The sequence below is a fragment of the Stylophora pistillata genome, chromosome 7, assembly GCF_964205215.1.
Source record: "Stylophora pistillata chromosome 7, jaStyPist1.2, whole genome shotgun sequence".
Taxonomy (NCBI): domain Eukaryota; kingdom Metazoa; phylum Cnidaria; class Anthozoa; order Scleractinia; family Pocilloporidae; genus Stylophora; species Stylophora pistillata.
Window position 1 is genome coordinate 931,841 of NC_142525.1, and position 17,872 is coordinate 949,712.

Sequence of the window (17,872 nt, forward strand, 5' to 3'; positions counted from 1 at the left end):
CATCATACACCATTCTTCGAATTCGTTGTTTGTTTGTGTTTTGTGTTTTTGTTTTTTTCAATTTGTCCCCCTTTTTTCTCCTTTTTTGCTGCGGAAAGAGATCGGAGTCACGTCCAAAATACGACGTGACCATAATAGCTCCGGAAGTGGCAATGATTTGTCTGTTTTTAAACTTTTGCCCGTGACTTTGTTTATTTATCATGCGAGGGCGAGGGCCCTGGCATAATTAATTAATTAAAAAGGGAGCTCTAACTAGAAAAATCCTGCGCGAAAGGGTTTACTTCAAAAGGGAAACTCGGAAAAAAGATGACTTAGATTGATACGAAAAACTGCTTGACCTGGCAAAGGAGACTGCGCAATATTCCGTACACAAGACACTACAATATCTAATATTAGATAAAAAGTTCATATTTCTATTTCCGTTTCAAGTGTTGCCTTGCTAACATTTTATTTTAGATACTGAAATTTTGTGCAGTTTGTCTGTAATTATTCTAATTTGATTTGTAATTGTATCTGTTTTATTCCGTCTGAGTCGGTCTCATAAGAAAAGTCAGAAAACATATCTGTTTCGGAGTCAGGAGATTACTATAGTTTACAATCTCGTTCCCAGGGCCTTTACTTTTAGTTGGCGGTGGGACGGGAAAATGCCCTGGAAACGAGGTTGTATGGTTTAGGGACTAGTCATTATGATTCGCCTGGGAGGGGTGAGTGGGAGAGCTTTTTTGGGAGATGGCAGGTTTTCAGGCAGAACGGAGGGAGGGATCAGTCCTCGCCAAACTCGCCATTTGCCAACAGAATATAACGGGATGGCTATAGAATATTGACCGCCAATTAATTGGAAATGAACGGAGCAAGGATCATGAGAAAATTACATAGCGTTAGAGGAGATCCACAGATCCAAACCTGTCCCTCCCGTCCCCGCTTCCCAAAACAACGGTTTCTGCTAACAAAAGAAGCTTTTGCAAAACAAGAATTTTAGTCTTTATAAGTACTTAGGACTGGGAACAAGTTTGGTTGAGTGTTTTAGTCAACAAGGTGTATGCAAATACCTTTTACTCAACTAAAATACAATTCTAAGAAAAGGAGGATATACTTCCGGGAACAATGTGAAACCGATTAAACCGGAAAATTCCAGAATCTTTGCTTTTTCAAGCTGAACCGAAGCTGAAGTTGAACACAAAGAAGTCAATCTCTCCGAATCATGGTTGCGTTCATGAATGGTTTTAAACAAGGTTTAAGCGTCCTTATGTTAAGTCAACTCATTTGCTCAGGATCAGGTATATATATTTTTAAATTTATATTTTCTTTTTCTCTCCAATTTCTTTTTGTCAGCGATTATTCATAACTGAGGGAAAGGGAACCCTAAAATGGTCTAAAATGAACAGTGTTAGAAGATTTTCTAACACTATTTTACAGTTGTTTGATAGACGTATTTTTCTATCACTCTTGTGCCGTTGATACTTCTTTTTTCCTTGATTTGATCTCTTGATGTTGCGGAATTTTTGTTCCGCTCGCTGGTTCAACTGAGGACTGTATCTATCACACAGTCTACGTTCTATTTTAACGCGGAGTTTATTCTTCTACCTCTCAAGGGTTCTACTATCGATCTGATTACAGTGTACGTGCACTTCAGTTTTTTTGCTGTCTTACACAATACAGTACTGTAATCTATCACATGCACAGCTTACAGTAATATAACTATTGTACGATATATCAAGCCTAATTCACATGATCCCTTCCTTATTTGGTTCAATTAGCGCGTGCAAAGTACATCACCTGATAAACTGTGCACTCAGTTCAATTTACTGAGAATTGATGCAATCTATCACGAAATCATTCAACTAATTCCTTTTACAATTAATATTTGACTTATTATTAATGAGCAACTAACTTATTCCCCGACACTTAATACAATTTAAAACTAACGGGAGTGGCTAAGTTCTAAGTGAAATGTTGTTGACCAGCTTATAAAGGTGTCACCCACTAAGCTGTCAATCATCGTGCTTCGTAATCGTTTCTATCTTAACTAGCGAATCACGTTAAGTTACGTAAAACAGTTCCTGTCACTAACTAAGCTGTCAATCTTCATGCTTCGTCATCGTTTCTATCTTAACTAGCGAATCACGTTAAGTTACGTAAAACAGTTCCTACGTACTCAGCATATACGAATCGCGTTAACTTACGTAAAACAGTTCCTGTGTACTGAGCATGTACCTTCTAGTTGTTTACGCAGTTACAAAATCATTTTCTGTCTTAAATTTCTTAAATTATCAGCTTAGTTCTGGTAAAACAAAAACAAGATTGGCAATATAAAGATTATAAAAAAAACCGTTGCATAGATTAGAATTGCACTTAAATAGATGACTAAAACGAAAACAGCCCTTGAAGTTTGTTAGATAACAAGAGAATGAAATGAGGATTCAAGGAAGAAGGGGCGTACACAAGTACTGTTCCCAAAAAAACTACGTGGTCCTAGAACAAGTTATATATCTTAGTAACCAAGCGCGAGGGCCGTACTGGAAGAATATCGGCCCGAGGTCTTGACAGTACGCACCGAGCGCAGCGAGGTCCGTACAAAAAAGACCGAGGACCGATATTCTTCCAGTACGATCCCGAACAAGCTTGGTTATTAAGAGATTTATTATACGACTGAAGTTCAAAGGGACACAAGTGCGGTATCATTCGGGACCATTTGGGACAGTGCCCGGTCCAATACTTAGAGAATATTGGACCGGCAATAGAGCATTTTGGTTGGTTGATTTTAGTTATTGGCCATCTGACCCGAGTTGTGTGATAAATCTAATTAAAACTCAGTGGGGAGAACGAAAAGTAAAACTTGTTTACCCTTAAGGTCACCTTAAACAAAAAAGAGGTGTTGAACCTGTCAAATCAAAATTTAAGAAACATTTTCTTGATTGTGAATTTGACATAGAATTTGATCTAAACCCGAGCCTGAGAATAGTCAAAAGTATCAGGGGTAGGAATTTCCAGGAATTCCTGTGCAAGATTAACTTTTACCAGAGCGATTCACTCTCTTCTTTATCAAGCAGAGCAACCTAATTGAAATATAGCTTATTGCAAGATAACCGAAATATTCTACCATAAGTTCTAATCACCGTAGAAACTGGATTTCTGCTTTCATGTCAAATTCACAACCACCATACGAAAAAGATGACAGAAATTCTACCTGTAAGATAAGACTACCATAAGGAATTGGAAATAGTTAATGCAACTTGCTTGGCCGAGGTAGGGCGTTGTTTTTTTGTTTTATTCTTTCAAACAAATTTATTTAAAGCATTTTCTTACGTTTACATACAAAACAGAAATTAATAAAAAAAATTGGAAAATAAAAAAAGAGAAAAAGATGCACATACACACACACCCTTATATAGTACAAATAGAAGAATATTAAGGCATAACACACGCGCAAAGCTATTACAGCAATACAGTTACCAAGTATATAAGGCAAGGCGTTGTACCCTTGAGACGTGCGAGAAAAAGAAAATTCAACCTCCGCTTTTAGGCTTGGCTAAATCTATATATTAGGGATTTATAATGACGAGTGTGATTCAAAATGTAAAACGAAAATACAGTTTACTTGAGGTTCAACTCCTACCGAATGCTACGGATTCAAAAATCGTAGCTTTTGCTACACGTCGATCATATAAAGTACTTGTAAATAGTCTTAGCTTTTAACCCCTAATACTCAACTGACGATTTTCCGTGTTTAAATAAAGCCTTACCTACTTGCTCACCTACCTATGTCTGCTGCAAATGAAACGTTATAAACGTGATACCATTTTGGCCCCATGACTCGATATTATAACTGTGTTATCCCACTATTTTAGTAATTGCAGTGCCAATATTGAGGATAAGGTTCTAATCGTGTTAAGTGTACATCACTTCACTTTTTGGTCATAAGTTGCATTAGAATAATTACATTGTGCAATAAATGGTTTGAACCCGGGGGTAACATGTGAAGGTGTAGTCTGATCGTCCGGGTGAGTGTAGTCCTGAGAAGGACTGTTGTCGGTGGCAGTGACTGACGTTTCGACAACCTGTGCGGAAGTCATCATCAGAGTCAAGTCTCACTTGACTCTGATGATGACTTCCGCACAGGTTGTCGAAACGTCAGTCACTGCCACCGACAACAGTCCTTCTCAGGACTACACTCACCCGGACGATCAGACTACACCTTCACAATAATTACATTGGTGGTTGTTGAAATTGTTGCCATGACAGCAGTAGACATTTTATGGGTGGGTTACATCAGAATGGTATTGTGGTTGGAGTTAAGACTGTTCAACTACATCACCCACAACAACAATAACAACAGCAACAACAACAGCAAATACAAAGGCCGATCCAAGCGATGAGTGAGGTTACGATCACCGTCACTTTGATGGCTGTACTCTCTTTGTCCCACCAACTTGGATCTAAACATAAACAGTGTTGATTGAACTAAGTGAAGTGCACTTTAGTCTGAAATCTGTCACAATTTGAAATCACAAGCCTGATTTCAGAACATAATTGCATGAAATGAAGTCCAATTTTCACTTTATTACATCTATTTTAAAATAGCAGTTTTTTTTCTGCAAAAAATAAGTGTTTTAGAGCCAAAATTTGCAAAATTTGCAAAAGTGTCTTGTTTGTCTTTCCTATTCCAGAACTTTGATTGCATACTTTAAACAGGCCCTGAAGTTGGATTGGCTTGTTTTAGTGATGCTGTCGTTGTCATTATCTATTAACTTGTATCTAGACACAGGTTGAGAAAAAGGTGCAATTTAGAGGACAAATTAATGCGATTCCCTGATCAACTGCTGAGAACCAATCAAATTGCAAGAATAACCAATGATTTCAAAATAGATATAATCAAGAAATTTCCAAACGAATTTTTGTAACAGAGAAGAATGTGTAGAAATTGAAAGTATAAGCTCGGCCTGAGAAGTACAAACGGATGGGTGTTAAGATTCAGAATTGAAGACTTACCACATTCGTCCGTCTTTATAGGCAAAGTCCCCTTTATCCCTTTACTGTTGATCTTTCCTCCAGCCCACAGCATTACCTGAAGGAAGATTAACAAGTCCATGTTGCGCTCTGCTTTACCTCGCTCCCAGTGTCCCTCGGTTAAAGAGACCCGTGAGAACGACACTGAGAAGAGAGTTAAGTTGTTGCACACGGCGAAATACTCCGCACGTGGTTATTAGACTTCTCAGGGTATATAGCTAGGTGTGTTCGTCTAGTTGGGAAAGGAGTTGAATTAATCTCGCTCTGTTCGGTCAGTAGTGTATTTATCTAACCCACGAGCAGGCCCTCATTAATAACATAAAAGCTGCAGGACGTTCGTTTATCGGCTCGAAAGAGGACTTTTGAGACGGATGCTCTAATTTTGCTCACGTGAGCATTTCCTTCGCTGCGATTGTGTATTCATATGATGAGTTTCACACGAGATTAGAGTATCACTGACCATTAAACCCAGTCTATCGTCGTCCGGAGTGAGATTGACTTGAACGTAAACACCGCCAGATACCGACGCGTTGAATTCTGGGACTTTAACATTATCGTCACTGGTGTAAGTATGGGACCAAGAGATGTGTAGATCAGGTACATCCATTGAGGCTGTTACACTGACCGGGTCATCGCAGTTATTGACCTTGCAGCCAAGATAAAATATCAGATTAAATTCGGTGACAACGGGAGATAAGAAGAATAAGCTTTCGGTTCCGTCTCCATTTAAATAATTTTTGAGTAAATTTACCGGTTAAAATAAACTATCACAACAATGTGCTTGATCGTGATCGGTCTAAAAACGCCTATTTTCCTCTTATTCACTGGCCAATTTATCATTGGACAATTTTATTAGCCAATCACATTCAAAGTTTATTTTAAATCAACCAATCACATTCTAATTTTGATTGTAGTCATTTTCAGAGCGGCATTAAATATTAAACACCTCCTTTTGTTAGTCTTAAAATGCATATTTCCCTTTTTTTTTTCATAAATTAGCCACTCTTCTTTTCTCGGAAATTGTAATTTCTATGATTCGTCGGTAACAAGACCTAGTGTCTTTCAATTCGTGAGAAACAAGTAAGACTCCCACTGGTCGGTCGTCTGCTTTTTGTCATCACTCAATCCTTTCACCATTACTACGTCTTCAGTCAGATCAGTACTCTAATATCTTCTCTTCTTTCAAATGAGTAACAAGACTGATAAAGAAACTTAAAAAATCTACGAACACAAATACCTGCAACTTGAATGTTGTTGCTTTGTCCAGTAACTTCGTTTTACATCTGATTGTATCGCAGTCCTCATTGATACTGCAGCCATCATCCAGCAAATCGAAACCACAAGTATTGCTCCTTTTTGCTTTGCAGACAAATGAGAAAATAAATTTATAAGTTAGATTATAATTTCTCACATAACGTCCTGCCCTACCTGAGAAAACAAAATTAAGAGTATATATTTTCGTTATTTTGCTATATCACCCTATTTAGCAAGAGGACGGGAACGTCATTTCAGACCGGAAAAGCGCGAGGAATGGTTTGGACACGAATGTATTTCGACTTACGGTGTTTGCGGTGCCGTTCTCCCAAACAAGTTCAGGATGTCATTTCGCTGGTTTTCCCGTCGCGATCAGAACGCCTGAGATTTGTGTAAACCGTGCACTAGTAAACGAGATGATACTGTTTGGGATGATTTCAAAACTCATTTCCAGGATAATCAGTTCACTTTCTTTGTTTTATTCAGCGTATTTGTGAAAATTTACCGCTACATTTGCGCTGGATTCCCGAAAGGAAATTGGAACACAATCATTAGCAAGCGATCCATGGTTTCAGGACTCAGCGTTTCATCGATGACTAGTTTGAGTTCGTTTCATTCTTTTATCGTTAAAGAAGAACTCATCGTAAACAAATCCGTCGTTGGGTCCATGATTTCCACCTGGTTTTGCCATAACTCCGTTCAAAAGAGATTTACCATACTGCCAGGGGAAAAACGACGACATATCATACTTATAAAATTATAAAGAAATATCAGTAGTCCTGAAATCTAGTGGCGCGAAACGAAATGACAGCTACACAACAGACACGAGACTTACTTGGAATGGAATAATTATAAAGACTAATCCGTGTAGATTCATATTAAGATCGTACTTCATGCGTAACTATAATTATCCTTTGTTTTCGCTAGTCGCAGAACTCTCAAAGAAGATAATTCGTTGTCCTTAAAGTTATTCGTGAAACCGAAAATGGCGATCTTTAAAGAGCTGAGATTAGGATATTCAATTTTAAATGCTGCATTGACGTCTCATTGGAACGACTCCTTTGTCACTTCTGAGAGACAACGGGGCAACGTTCTTGCCGGTATTTTACTGACGTTCCTGTCCTCTTGCTAAATCTCTCTAATCAACCTATTATCTGACGTCGCTTACTTCAATCGAATATTCGAAATTTCCCCAATTTCCGCATGAGTCATTGGAATCATAGATAATTGACCACTTTCATAAATGGCTGCCGAATTAATATTCTTTTGTTTAAATTTAAATTAGCCTTTCTGGCCTCGCTTGAGATAATGTACTCTCTTGAATTTTGTTCTGTAGAACGAGGCCAGAAAGGCTAATTTAATTGCAGTAAGCTATATTTCAATTAGGTTGCTCTGCTTAATAAAGAAGAGAGTGAATCGCTCTGGTAAAAGTTAATCTTGCACAGGAATTCCTGGAAATTCCTACCCCTGATACTTTTGACTATTCTCAGGCTCGGTTTTAGATCAAATTCTATGTCAAATTCACAATCAAGAAAATGTTTCTTAAATTTTGATTTGACACGTTCAACACCTCTTTTTTGCTTAAGGTGACCTTAAGGGTAAACAAGTTTTACTTTTCGTTCTCCCCACTGAGTTTTAATTAGATTTATCACACAAGATAAATCTAATTAAAGTGGTCTATTAGTTGAGTATACTCCAGATGACGTTGTGTTCTTTTGACCGTTTCTATTTTGATGAAACTAAAAAGGAAAGCGCGGTAGAAAGAGAGAAACGAGAAACTTGATAAATATTCATATCAAACATTTGTATAATTTCAGAGCCGAGCAATTAGTATAATTTCAGAGCCAAGCAAAGATCTTCCAGCAATCTGATTGGTCGAGCGGTTCCTTATATGACGCTCTATAAACCGCTCCACGCGGTTTATAGAGCGTAAAGGAAAATGTTAATAAATGTTACTAAAATGTTATGATTTTGGAAATGTCTCTGTTGTTCAGCTCTGAAATTATACTGAAACAATTATTCGCCTCAGGTTCGGTGAATATTGTCGAATAATCCCCTGAGGCAAATGATTGTTAATTAAGACATGCTTGAACATGTCCATGACGCATCAGAAAACGCAGTTTATTTAATCTTGGATTTTTGGTTTATTTGGATCTTAAATCCCTGGACTACTCAGGGAACACCTTGTTTAAGATCTTAATTAAATCTCCCCGTTCTACTTTCTATAATGCAAAAAGAACACTAAACCTCAAAATTGTGGCCTGAACAAGGCGACATAATCAATACTTCTGTTTGGCCTTTAATTAAACAGTGTAAATGTGTGAACGATGTAAACTTGAAAGATGAAACTAACTTTTTGCATCGCACAGATGAATAAACACCAGAAAAAATATGAACTAATCTACTATTTTCTAGGACGAAACGGATCTTTCCTTGCGCTCTCACTCTGAAATGAACTTATCCCGAAACATCAATACTAGGCAAGTTACATCGTATTCAGGGTAAAAACATACATCACATTGCTAAGGTCTTACCTAATGTTGTCGATAAAACACGAAAAACCAACAGGGAGAGAAAGAGAAAAGTCGTTGCCTTCATCCTTTAACTTGTAGTTAAACGCTGGGGATTGCGACTGCGCATAACGTAACGCATAACGATAACGCATAACGCATGACTTTTTTCCGCATAACGTAACGCACCCCTTCCCAAAATCCTCAGGCAATAGCTAACGACAGCGTCTGGTTCCCTAGCGTACACCATGTGCGTTTACTAAATTTCTTGTATTGAGAAACGCCTGTAATCTAGAGAGCAAGGGCCAAAACAAGCCAAATTTATGCAAAAGCTTAGCGAAAAGAACGGTTTCTACCATCAAAAAAGCTTCTGTAAACAAGGATTTTAATCTTTGTAATCACTTAGGACTGGGAACTAGTTTAGTCGAGTGTTTTAGTCAATAAGGTATATGCAAATACCTTTTACTCAACTACAATACAATTCCGAGAAAAGGATATACTTCTGGGAACAATGTGAAACCGGTTAAACCGGAAATTTCCAGAATCTTTGCTTTTTTAAGCTGAACCGAAGCTGAAGTTGAACACAGAGAAGTCAATCTCTCGAGACCATGGCTACGTTCATTAATGGTGTTCAACAAAGTTTAAGCGTCCTTATGTTAAGCCAACTCATTTGCTCAGCACCAGGTATATTTTTTTATTTTGGTTCTATTTTCGTCTCTTAATTTTTCTTTCTCCTTTTCTTATTTTTTTCCTTTTTTTCTTTTTCAACAAATATTCATTATTCAAGGAAACGAAATACTAAAATTTCGAGTCTAAAATGAATGGCACTTCCCTGTGGTAAAACTATATTAGGGGAAAAGTTTGATATTTGTGGGATGTTAAAATAAATTATGGATTTATTATGACGAATGTGATTCAGAAAAAAATTATCCTGAGCGATAAATCGTGCAGTTAAGCCGTTGTTGTTATTGGAGATGGAGCGCTTAGAACGAACATCCATGCTGCAGCAGCGTGCAGCGCTTCCGTAACCCCTTACGTTATATCAACCTGAGCGCCAAATTTTACCGTTACGGACCTTTGGTGGTAGGTCACTAAAGCTTAGGCAAGGTGCTCAAGCTTTGCTGGTTAAAAATGCCAATGGTTGAAAAAAATCATGAAATTTCGTTCAGAGAATCGAGACTTCAGCTATGATTCAAGGACTGCAATACAATGAAATTCTTAGAAAATCACCAAAGGAAAAACAAATGGACAAAAAGGTGCAATGCGAAAAAAAAGGAAACAAAAATGAGGTTTTTGCTTCGTACAAGAGATCATTCTCCTTCTCCAATACAGTAAGATTCACGAATGACTTCATGACTAAAGAGTGTTGTCCTGCCAATTAAATATTCATACAACTAGACGAATGTAAATTTTTATCAGAAAGCCAGGGATTTGAAAGGTGTGTTGTCCAAGCGTAAACAGCGAGCAGAGCTTGAAAGCCATGTTAACGAGTAAAATTCAGCAACCCGTACAAGGTTTTAGCCACTATGAAAAGGAAATTTCTGAAAATGATGAAGATACCTCTAATAAAAACAAAATATATGGTTAAGTTTGTTTCCTCAGTTGGGTTTTGATGTCATGTGATGAAAATAATTTAACTAATAAAGTATTTTTTCATCTGTCTGTAAAGCAAAAAGGAGCTATACTTGTGGTTCCAATACGCTTGATGATGGCTGCAATATCAGTGATGATTGCGATATAGTTAGATGTAAAATGAAGTTTGTCGAAAAAGCAATGACATACAAGTTGGAGGTATTTGAGTTCATAAATTTTGTAAGTTATTCATCAATTTTGAAAGAAAGTATCGAGAGTGCCCTGGACGACAAAAACGTAACACTGTAATAGTATATTTCAACATTTAAATCAACCCAAAAATGATTGAAATGAAAGCAGAATGCTTATTCTTTCCAGTCTTCCATTGTCACCGAGTTTAATCTGATATCTTATCTTCCCCGCAAGGTCAATAAATGTGATGACCCGGTCAGTGTAACAGCTTCAATAGATGTACCTGATCTGCACATCTCTTGGTCCCATACTTACACCAGTGACGACATAGTTGAAGTCCCAGGATTCAGTTTGTCGGTATCCGGTTTTCCATTGTCTGCCGGTGTTTACGTTCAAGTCTCTCTCACTCCAGACGACGATAGACTGCGTTTAACGGTCGGTGGTATTCTAACTTCGTGTGAGACTCCCTCTATGAATACCTGCAAAAGAGTCTAAGTCCTTGAATAAAGCGGGCAGGCAGACCCTGGCAAACTCCCCAGCTGAAAAACACGCGTCCTACCGTGCTTAAATTATTAGGGAGTTCAAGAAACGACGACTGCGACGCCGTGGATAACGTCGGGTAAAAAATGAAATTATATTTTACCTACGAATCCCGTGATACTCCAAAATCATTATGTTGTTTCTCACTGCTAAAACTATCTCGAAACTAAATATGGATCACAGCGTTCAATTAGAAATAGAAATGTAAAAAAATTAGCCGTCGTCGTTCACGTTCTCCAGACCACGCAAAGTTTGGTCATTTGACGTTGTTGTTTTTCAGAGGACGCAAAGAAATGTACAAAGATTTAAAAGCACGCGCGCAGCCATTGTTCTGTTCATTAAAACCTTTTGTTTAGTGACGTTCCCGTTGCCGTTGTCGTTTTCTTAAACTCCTATGTATAACGAGGGCTTACTCGCGGGCTTTATCTAGAGAAACACACCACTAACCTTAGAAAAGTAGCTAAATCTAATTCTTCTAGAAGAACACACTCAGCTATGAATCCTAAGAAGTCCGATAATCACGTGAAGCAGAGAGCAACATGGACTTGTTAATCTTCCTTCAGGTAAAGCTGTTGGCTGGAGGAAAGATCATCGGTAAAGGTGTTTATCCTGTAAAAGCGACATTGATTGAGGGGAGTCTACCAATCAAGAGAGACGGATGTGGTAAATCTTTAATTCTGAATCTTAACACTCATTCGTTAACACTTTCTATGCCGAGCTTATGGTCTCGAATTCCACACATTCTTCTATGTTACCAAAAAAAAAGTGTGTAAATTTCTTCAATGTCTATGGAAAGACAAAGACTCACTGCGTTGCAAATTTTGCAACTCTTGTCTTAAAACTCATCTTATTTTTTAAAAAAATAATGTTCTATTTCAAAATATATATTTAATAAAGTGATAATTAGACTTCGTTTCATGAAATTTTTTTCTGAAATCGCACTTGTGATTTCAGAAAAAAATGATTGATTTCAGACCAAAGTGCCCTCCACTTAGTTCAATTAACATTGTTTGCATTTTGATCTAGGTATCTTTGGTTGGTGGCACAATCTGAGTGACGCCACCAAGGCATCAGTGATCAGTGGCTGGACAATAATCATCATCTTGATCATCTCGAGCTGTTGTTGTTGCTGTTGCTGTAACTGCTGCAACTGTCGTTCATCCAATCAGAATACCGTTATTGTGCAACCTACCCCTGCTGTGGGACCTGTTATCATGGCAACAACTTCGACAACCACCAACGCTAATATTCCGATGCAACCAATGGTTCGCGGATTTTGAATCGATTATTAGATATGCGTTTAAGCGTTTTTTTCGTTTTTTTAGTATAGCAATACCCGCATGGCTGGCACAGCGCGTTGCTTGAATAAATAAGTAATTTTGCTATTTTGTAGGTCAAAAATAACGCAAATAAGTTCCTGAATGTCTCGACGCAATTTGGTTTTCTGCTGTCCGAGTTGTGGTAGTCTAGTTTCCAGTCTTCACTTGTAAATGATTTTTAGGCGCAACCACTGCGCTACAGAAATGTATAATCTTTCAAAACCTGAAAAGTGCTTTTAACCGAACAAAATAAATTTGTTTCTGTTTTAACGAAGATTCAGAGAAGATTATGTTGATCACAATTCATGACAGACATTATCGAGATGTATGTCAAAGGAGCAACTGCCAAAGTAACCTCGTTCCAAGGTTTCTCTCTCGGAGGAAGAGAGAGAATCCTGGTAATGCGGTAGTTGCCATAGCAGAACGTAAGGTTAACGACGTAATTCCGAGAAATTGAAACTTCGCTTCCAGGAACACCGACCAAACAAGCCAAACTGAAGCTCTATGTCTGCTGAATTCTCTCTGTACAAAATGGATGAGCATGGAAACGTTCTTGTCAACATTTTTCTCGTTGTTCTTTTCAGCAAAAGAGTTCCTCAACTGCAGGTAAATATCTCTTGTATTGCATCTCAAGTGCGCTGGACTGTTGTGCGGGAAGTCGAGGGTTCGAGCCCCGGCCGGACCAACACTCAAGGTCTTAAAATTATTGAGAAGAAATTGCTACCTTTCTATAACATCAAGAAATGGTTAGATATTCTAGTCTTCTCGGATAGGGACGAATTAATGGAGGTCCCGTCTCCTGCAGGGTTGGGGGTAGGAGACATTAATTTCCCACGCACGAGGTTACTGTGTGATGGATGTCCTCCCCTGGGTTGGGATGGGTGTGTTTACTGGGCCCGCAGTAATTGGCGCAAGCTGTTGCGGTGTCCCTGCCGGTCGGCGAAGCTAATAAACTCAAGTGACCATATCGTGAGACAAACGATAATATTTTATTTTTATAATTTATTTGTTAGCCAGTTTTTGGCCGCGCTTGCGGCTGAGACGACGAGAAATAATCAATTCTTTGATTAATCTACCAGAAAAGTAACGAACTTACCTTTCATCTGAAATGAGTATTCTATAACTGCCCTGAAACCGTCTGAAAGCGAGATTTACTTTTCACTTTGAATACGCCGCCATAAACATCCACCTTCAAGTATTTTTGAGAACAAAGTAGGCGAGTAAAATAACATTTATTCTCACCCATTAATCTAACCTTGTTTCTATTTTTATGTATTTTCATCGAGCACAATAATTACAGATTTCTATATGCTTCGCAAGCATCCTAAGAATTACGAAGACTTGTCCATCACCCGATTCTCGGAATCGAAGCGATATTCCAGATGTATACGGTGGCCCGGAGGAGTCACGCATGCAAATTACAATATTACTGCAGATTAAAATATAGAATTTTACTTAAAAGTATTTCTGCAAAGTAAAAAATATTACTAGAAATTGAAAAAAAAAAAATTCACGGCATATCACATATGTAAAAACATCACTCGAAACTACGGTGGCAAAGTAAATTCTCCGAATTTATTTTGTTGCATTAAGTTTCGGTCTCCATAAGAGTAACATCGGTTGAAATAAGACAAGCAGAATTAGATTGCTTTCTTTGAAGCGTGTACAGGAAATTTACAAAGGAGAGACGATAGTTATTGCACAATTCCCCGATCTGCCAATTCGGCAGAAGATAAAATACAAATCAGCAGCTCAGCTGTTCAAAACATACCTAACCAGCATTGTCATGAAGTATTTAGTTGGTTCAGTTCGTCAGTTTGTTTGTCAGTTCAGTGTGACTTAGTAAATCGTTCATATTTAGCACGTATTTATTGTATGAATTCAAAGACCGAAGTTATTTATTTATTTCCTTTTATGACTGTGATTCAACTTCCAAGTGAACGTGCTTGGTTTGCACCGACTGCCACACGAAAGTTCTTGTTTTGGGAACGCAGCCGGGAGGTTGATTCGGTCAATCGGTACCATCAACCGCCGCCTGGTTAGCTCAATTGGGAGAGCGCCGGACTGCTGTGCGGGAGGTCGAGAGTTCAATACCGGCCGGACCAACACTCAGGGTCTTAAAATTAACTGAGAAGAATATGCTTCCTTTCTTTAACATCAAGAAATGGTTAGATATTCTAGTCTTCTCGGATAGGGACGAATAAATGGAGGTCCCGTCTCCTGCAGGGTTAGGGGCAGGAGACGTTAATTTCCCACGCACGAGATTACTGTGTGATGGATGTCCTCCCCTGGGGTGGGTTGGGTGGGTATACAGCGCTTTGGACAATTAGTGGATTTTAGCGCTATATAAATACAATTATTATTATTATTATTATTAAGTGCGTTGTTTTTCATTTATGAGATTCATGTAAGACTGCTTGGGTTAGTGTTCTTATAACAAATGTTTAATCCTCCAAGGCCAGTCAGTTAACATGCCCACCAATACTTAGTCCATACAGACCGACCTAGCTCCGTTAATGAGATGTTTATCAGTTATATGGCTGTGTCTTATATGCCAATTTCTTATATTCTTTGTACCTTTTTTTTTCTAGACCGGTCTAGATGCCGCTCTAGATGGGAAAATCTAGACCGCTTTCAATATTGATTTCAGCCAATCAAATTCGTGAATTCGGTAGTTCCCAGTCCTTGTGAGACACAGCCACATAATAATTACCAGTAGCGAATATGTAAGCATGTACTGTTTAGAGCTTAGTGGGAGAGGAACGCAGAAAGAGTTTAGACGAAGAAGGGACAAAACTCTATGGTTGAAGTGGGTGTTTAGCAGCACAATTCAGTGAGAAGTATTTTAATTGTGTATTGGAGAACACAGCGATGAAATGAAAGGAAACCGTAGGAGACAGTTCGAGAGCCTTCGATGCTTTCACTGGGCGTGATGCGGTCCGCAGCTAGTTCCCCGACCTTGCGATATTTAGTGGCGGACATTTGGTTGCTAACAATATTGCAAGGGGCAGGTAGATCTACCGCAATATAATCTAAGAATCATAAATCAAGGGTATTGCAACATAGGGGCAACAAAGCGAGCAGAAAGAATGACCATTTTGTTGATTGTCAGTTAAATATGATCAAACATTTAAAATTTGATTAAGACAGTTGTCAATAAAAGAGCCATAAAGTTTGACTTTTCATATTCTACTTCAAATGAGAATAAAGTTTAGAGGAACGGTACCCTTTTTCTTAAGTTTTATTCCGCAGAATTCCAGATATTTCCCTTTTTAACCCCTTTTACGTCACGATGGTTTCCGCCTACGTGAAAGAGGCTTAAAGTTTGCTACCAAGTAACCTTGGCCTTTTCCGCCAATTTAGTGATATCTCGAAGAATGTAACCACCATGGCGTTCCTGTGTTATTTCTTCAGGTTTCCTGTGTTAATCGTACACATGCGTGGTCTCTGCTCTCTTCACTGCGGCCACGAGGCCCTGAGTTTTCTATCTAGATTGTAAGACAGTTTTTATCATTTTCCTATGGTATTTTACAATCTTCGAGTCGGTAAACCGACCTAATTTGAAGTTAAAGGTTTAGTAAGCCGAATAAAAGGTATTAACTGTTCAAGCCGCAGTGTAGTAACAAAGAAGGCAAATGTTGAAGACATGAAATCCTACAATTTTCTTTGGGGGGGAGGGGGAGGGGTATGAGCGCAAGAAGAAAATTGTGGAGGATTTGACCCTTAACCCACACTCTGATATAGGCTTGAACGCCAGTTCATTATGTCGAAATATTTCCTTCTATTCCAGACATAACAATCCAACAAACTTTCGGGTACTTTAAGGGGGGCTGGGGACTTATTAGAGGGGGGCTTAATAGAGGGGGGTTATCAATTTAGCCCGACGTTCACTACCAGAATACGATAGGATACAATAAAGCTGGACGTCAAGCAGCCGACAACGAAGAGCTCAATTTTATGATATAACTCTCTCAATAGACCTCGTTTAACCATGTTATATTTCTAGCATCGCTCTGTAATTTCCGTATACCGTATTCTATTAACGCCAACATGACAACATCAATCAATCAATCACCATAATTAATCTTAAATGACGAACTAAATTTACAGTACTTGAATAGATTTATCGTACTTACTGACATGCAGTGTTATTTTCAATTTTGTCTTTTAAGGGGGAGGGGTGGGGGGCTTAATAAATTTCTTTCTCTAAAGAGGGGAACTTAATAGAGGATTTACAGTATTTTCCGTTTGTGAAAAGAAAAAAATCTCTTTGGCAAAATTGCTACTATGTATAGGAGATTTTTAGTCATTAACATTTTTTTTAATCTTGACAACAAAGTAAGGGTAATGTCTTGTTGTGGTCCCATTACACTCCATAATGGTGCAGTATCAGCGAAGATTGTGGCGTAGTAACGTGCAACATGAATTTTGTCACTCGTTCAATTACAATGGTTTTGAAGGTGACTGCTCACAGATTTGGGATTTTCAATGAGTACTTTGTTTTGAATTCATTCTCTACCTGGAATGTAGCCAGGGGGCCAGTAGCACTTAATTAGGGCTTTTCAAGCATCTATAAACTCAGTTAAAGCCGTTTATTCATACACGAGTTCTAAAAATGTTGTGACAAATTTTGACCACGGTGACGATGAATTTCGTTGTCAATAAGGGAACAGACCATGCAAAACCGCTGTCGATTTGTTTTTTACCGCAATATCGACGTCAAATAAAACAATTCTCCCAGTGCTTTCCTATGTTTGAGACTTGATAAAGGCATTGCTTGACACGGTGACGGGAGCAGGGTTATCTGTACTCCTATCGACAACGGCAAATTGGCCAATCAGATTGCAACAGTGCTACGTACCCATAATGATAATAATAATAACTTTATTATACACAGAATTAAAAAAGTTGACTCTTATTTACATTGAAACTGTGTACAAAATAGATTATAATATACATATAAATAAATTAAATTAATTAAATAAATAAGTATAAAGGGTAAATATATATACAACTAAACTACATACAATCATTTCTCAAACCAATACACCGAATGCAAATATGGCGTCCAATTTGAATTGCCATTGTTGTGGAATGACTAGCCTCGCCTTCACGTGGAAACACAAAAGGATTATTACATGTGTGAGAGGCTGGTGAGCCCAGATCGGTGGCAATTCAAATTGGACGCCATATTTGCATTCGGTGTATAGTTTGAAGTAAAACTCCTTATCGATTCAGAATTTTTTATGTGGTTTTGGTAAGTCATTAAAAAGCTCAGCGGCTGCATAAGAAAATGTCGGACTAACCCAAAAGTACACACGATCAGGGAATGAGCTCCAGATACAACAGAGGAAGAAGAACAAGAACGAGGGGAGCGATTAATAAGTGGTCTTTTCTCCTCTATAAATAAAGTAATCATAATCTTATCGCCCGTCAGGTCAATAAGTACGACGACCCAGTCAGCATAAAAGCCTTACT

The 17,872-nt window shown here is 38.2% G+C and overlaps 2 protein-coding genes across 3 annotated transcripts; one reads left to right on the top strand and one right to left on the bottom strand.

Annotated features, from left to right (window-relative positions):
* Positions 1-706: 706 nt before the first annotated feature.
* On the top strand, positions 707-12,668 carry LOC111319746 (uncharacterized). 2 transcript variants are annotated; one of them, XM_088729102.1, is made up of 5 exons: positions 707-1,277; positions 10,441-10,562; positions 10,770-10,970; positions 11,639-11,738; positions 12,102-12,668. In XM_088729102.1, the coding sequence occupies exons 1-5, from the start codon at positions 1,202-1,204 to the stop codon at positions 12,353-12,355; spliced, it is 753 nt and encodes a 250-aa protein (XP_088585228.1). In that variant the 5' UTR covers positions 707-1,201; the 3' UTR covers positions 12,356-12,668. The 2 variants fall into 2 exon arrangements, with proteins under 2 accessions (XP_088585228.1, XP_022778225.2); XM_022922490.2 differs by lacking the exon at positions 707-1,277 and adding an exon at positions 9,221-9,455.
* Positions 3,248-8,894, bottom strand: LOC148726058 (uncharacterized). The gene is made up of 5 exons (XM_088729104.1): positions 8,796-8,894; positions 6,245-6,366; positions 5,468-5,653; positions 4,990-5,065; positions 3,248-4,436 (listed from the first exon to the last, which is right to left on the bottom strand). Exons 1-5 carry the CDS (start codon positions 8,857-8,859, stop codon positions 4,312-4,314), a joined length of 573 nt encoding a protein of 190 aa, XP_088585230.1. The 5' UTR covers positions 8,860-8,894; the 3' UTR covers positions 3,248-4,311.
* Positions 12,669-17,872: the final 5,204 nt, after the last annotated feature.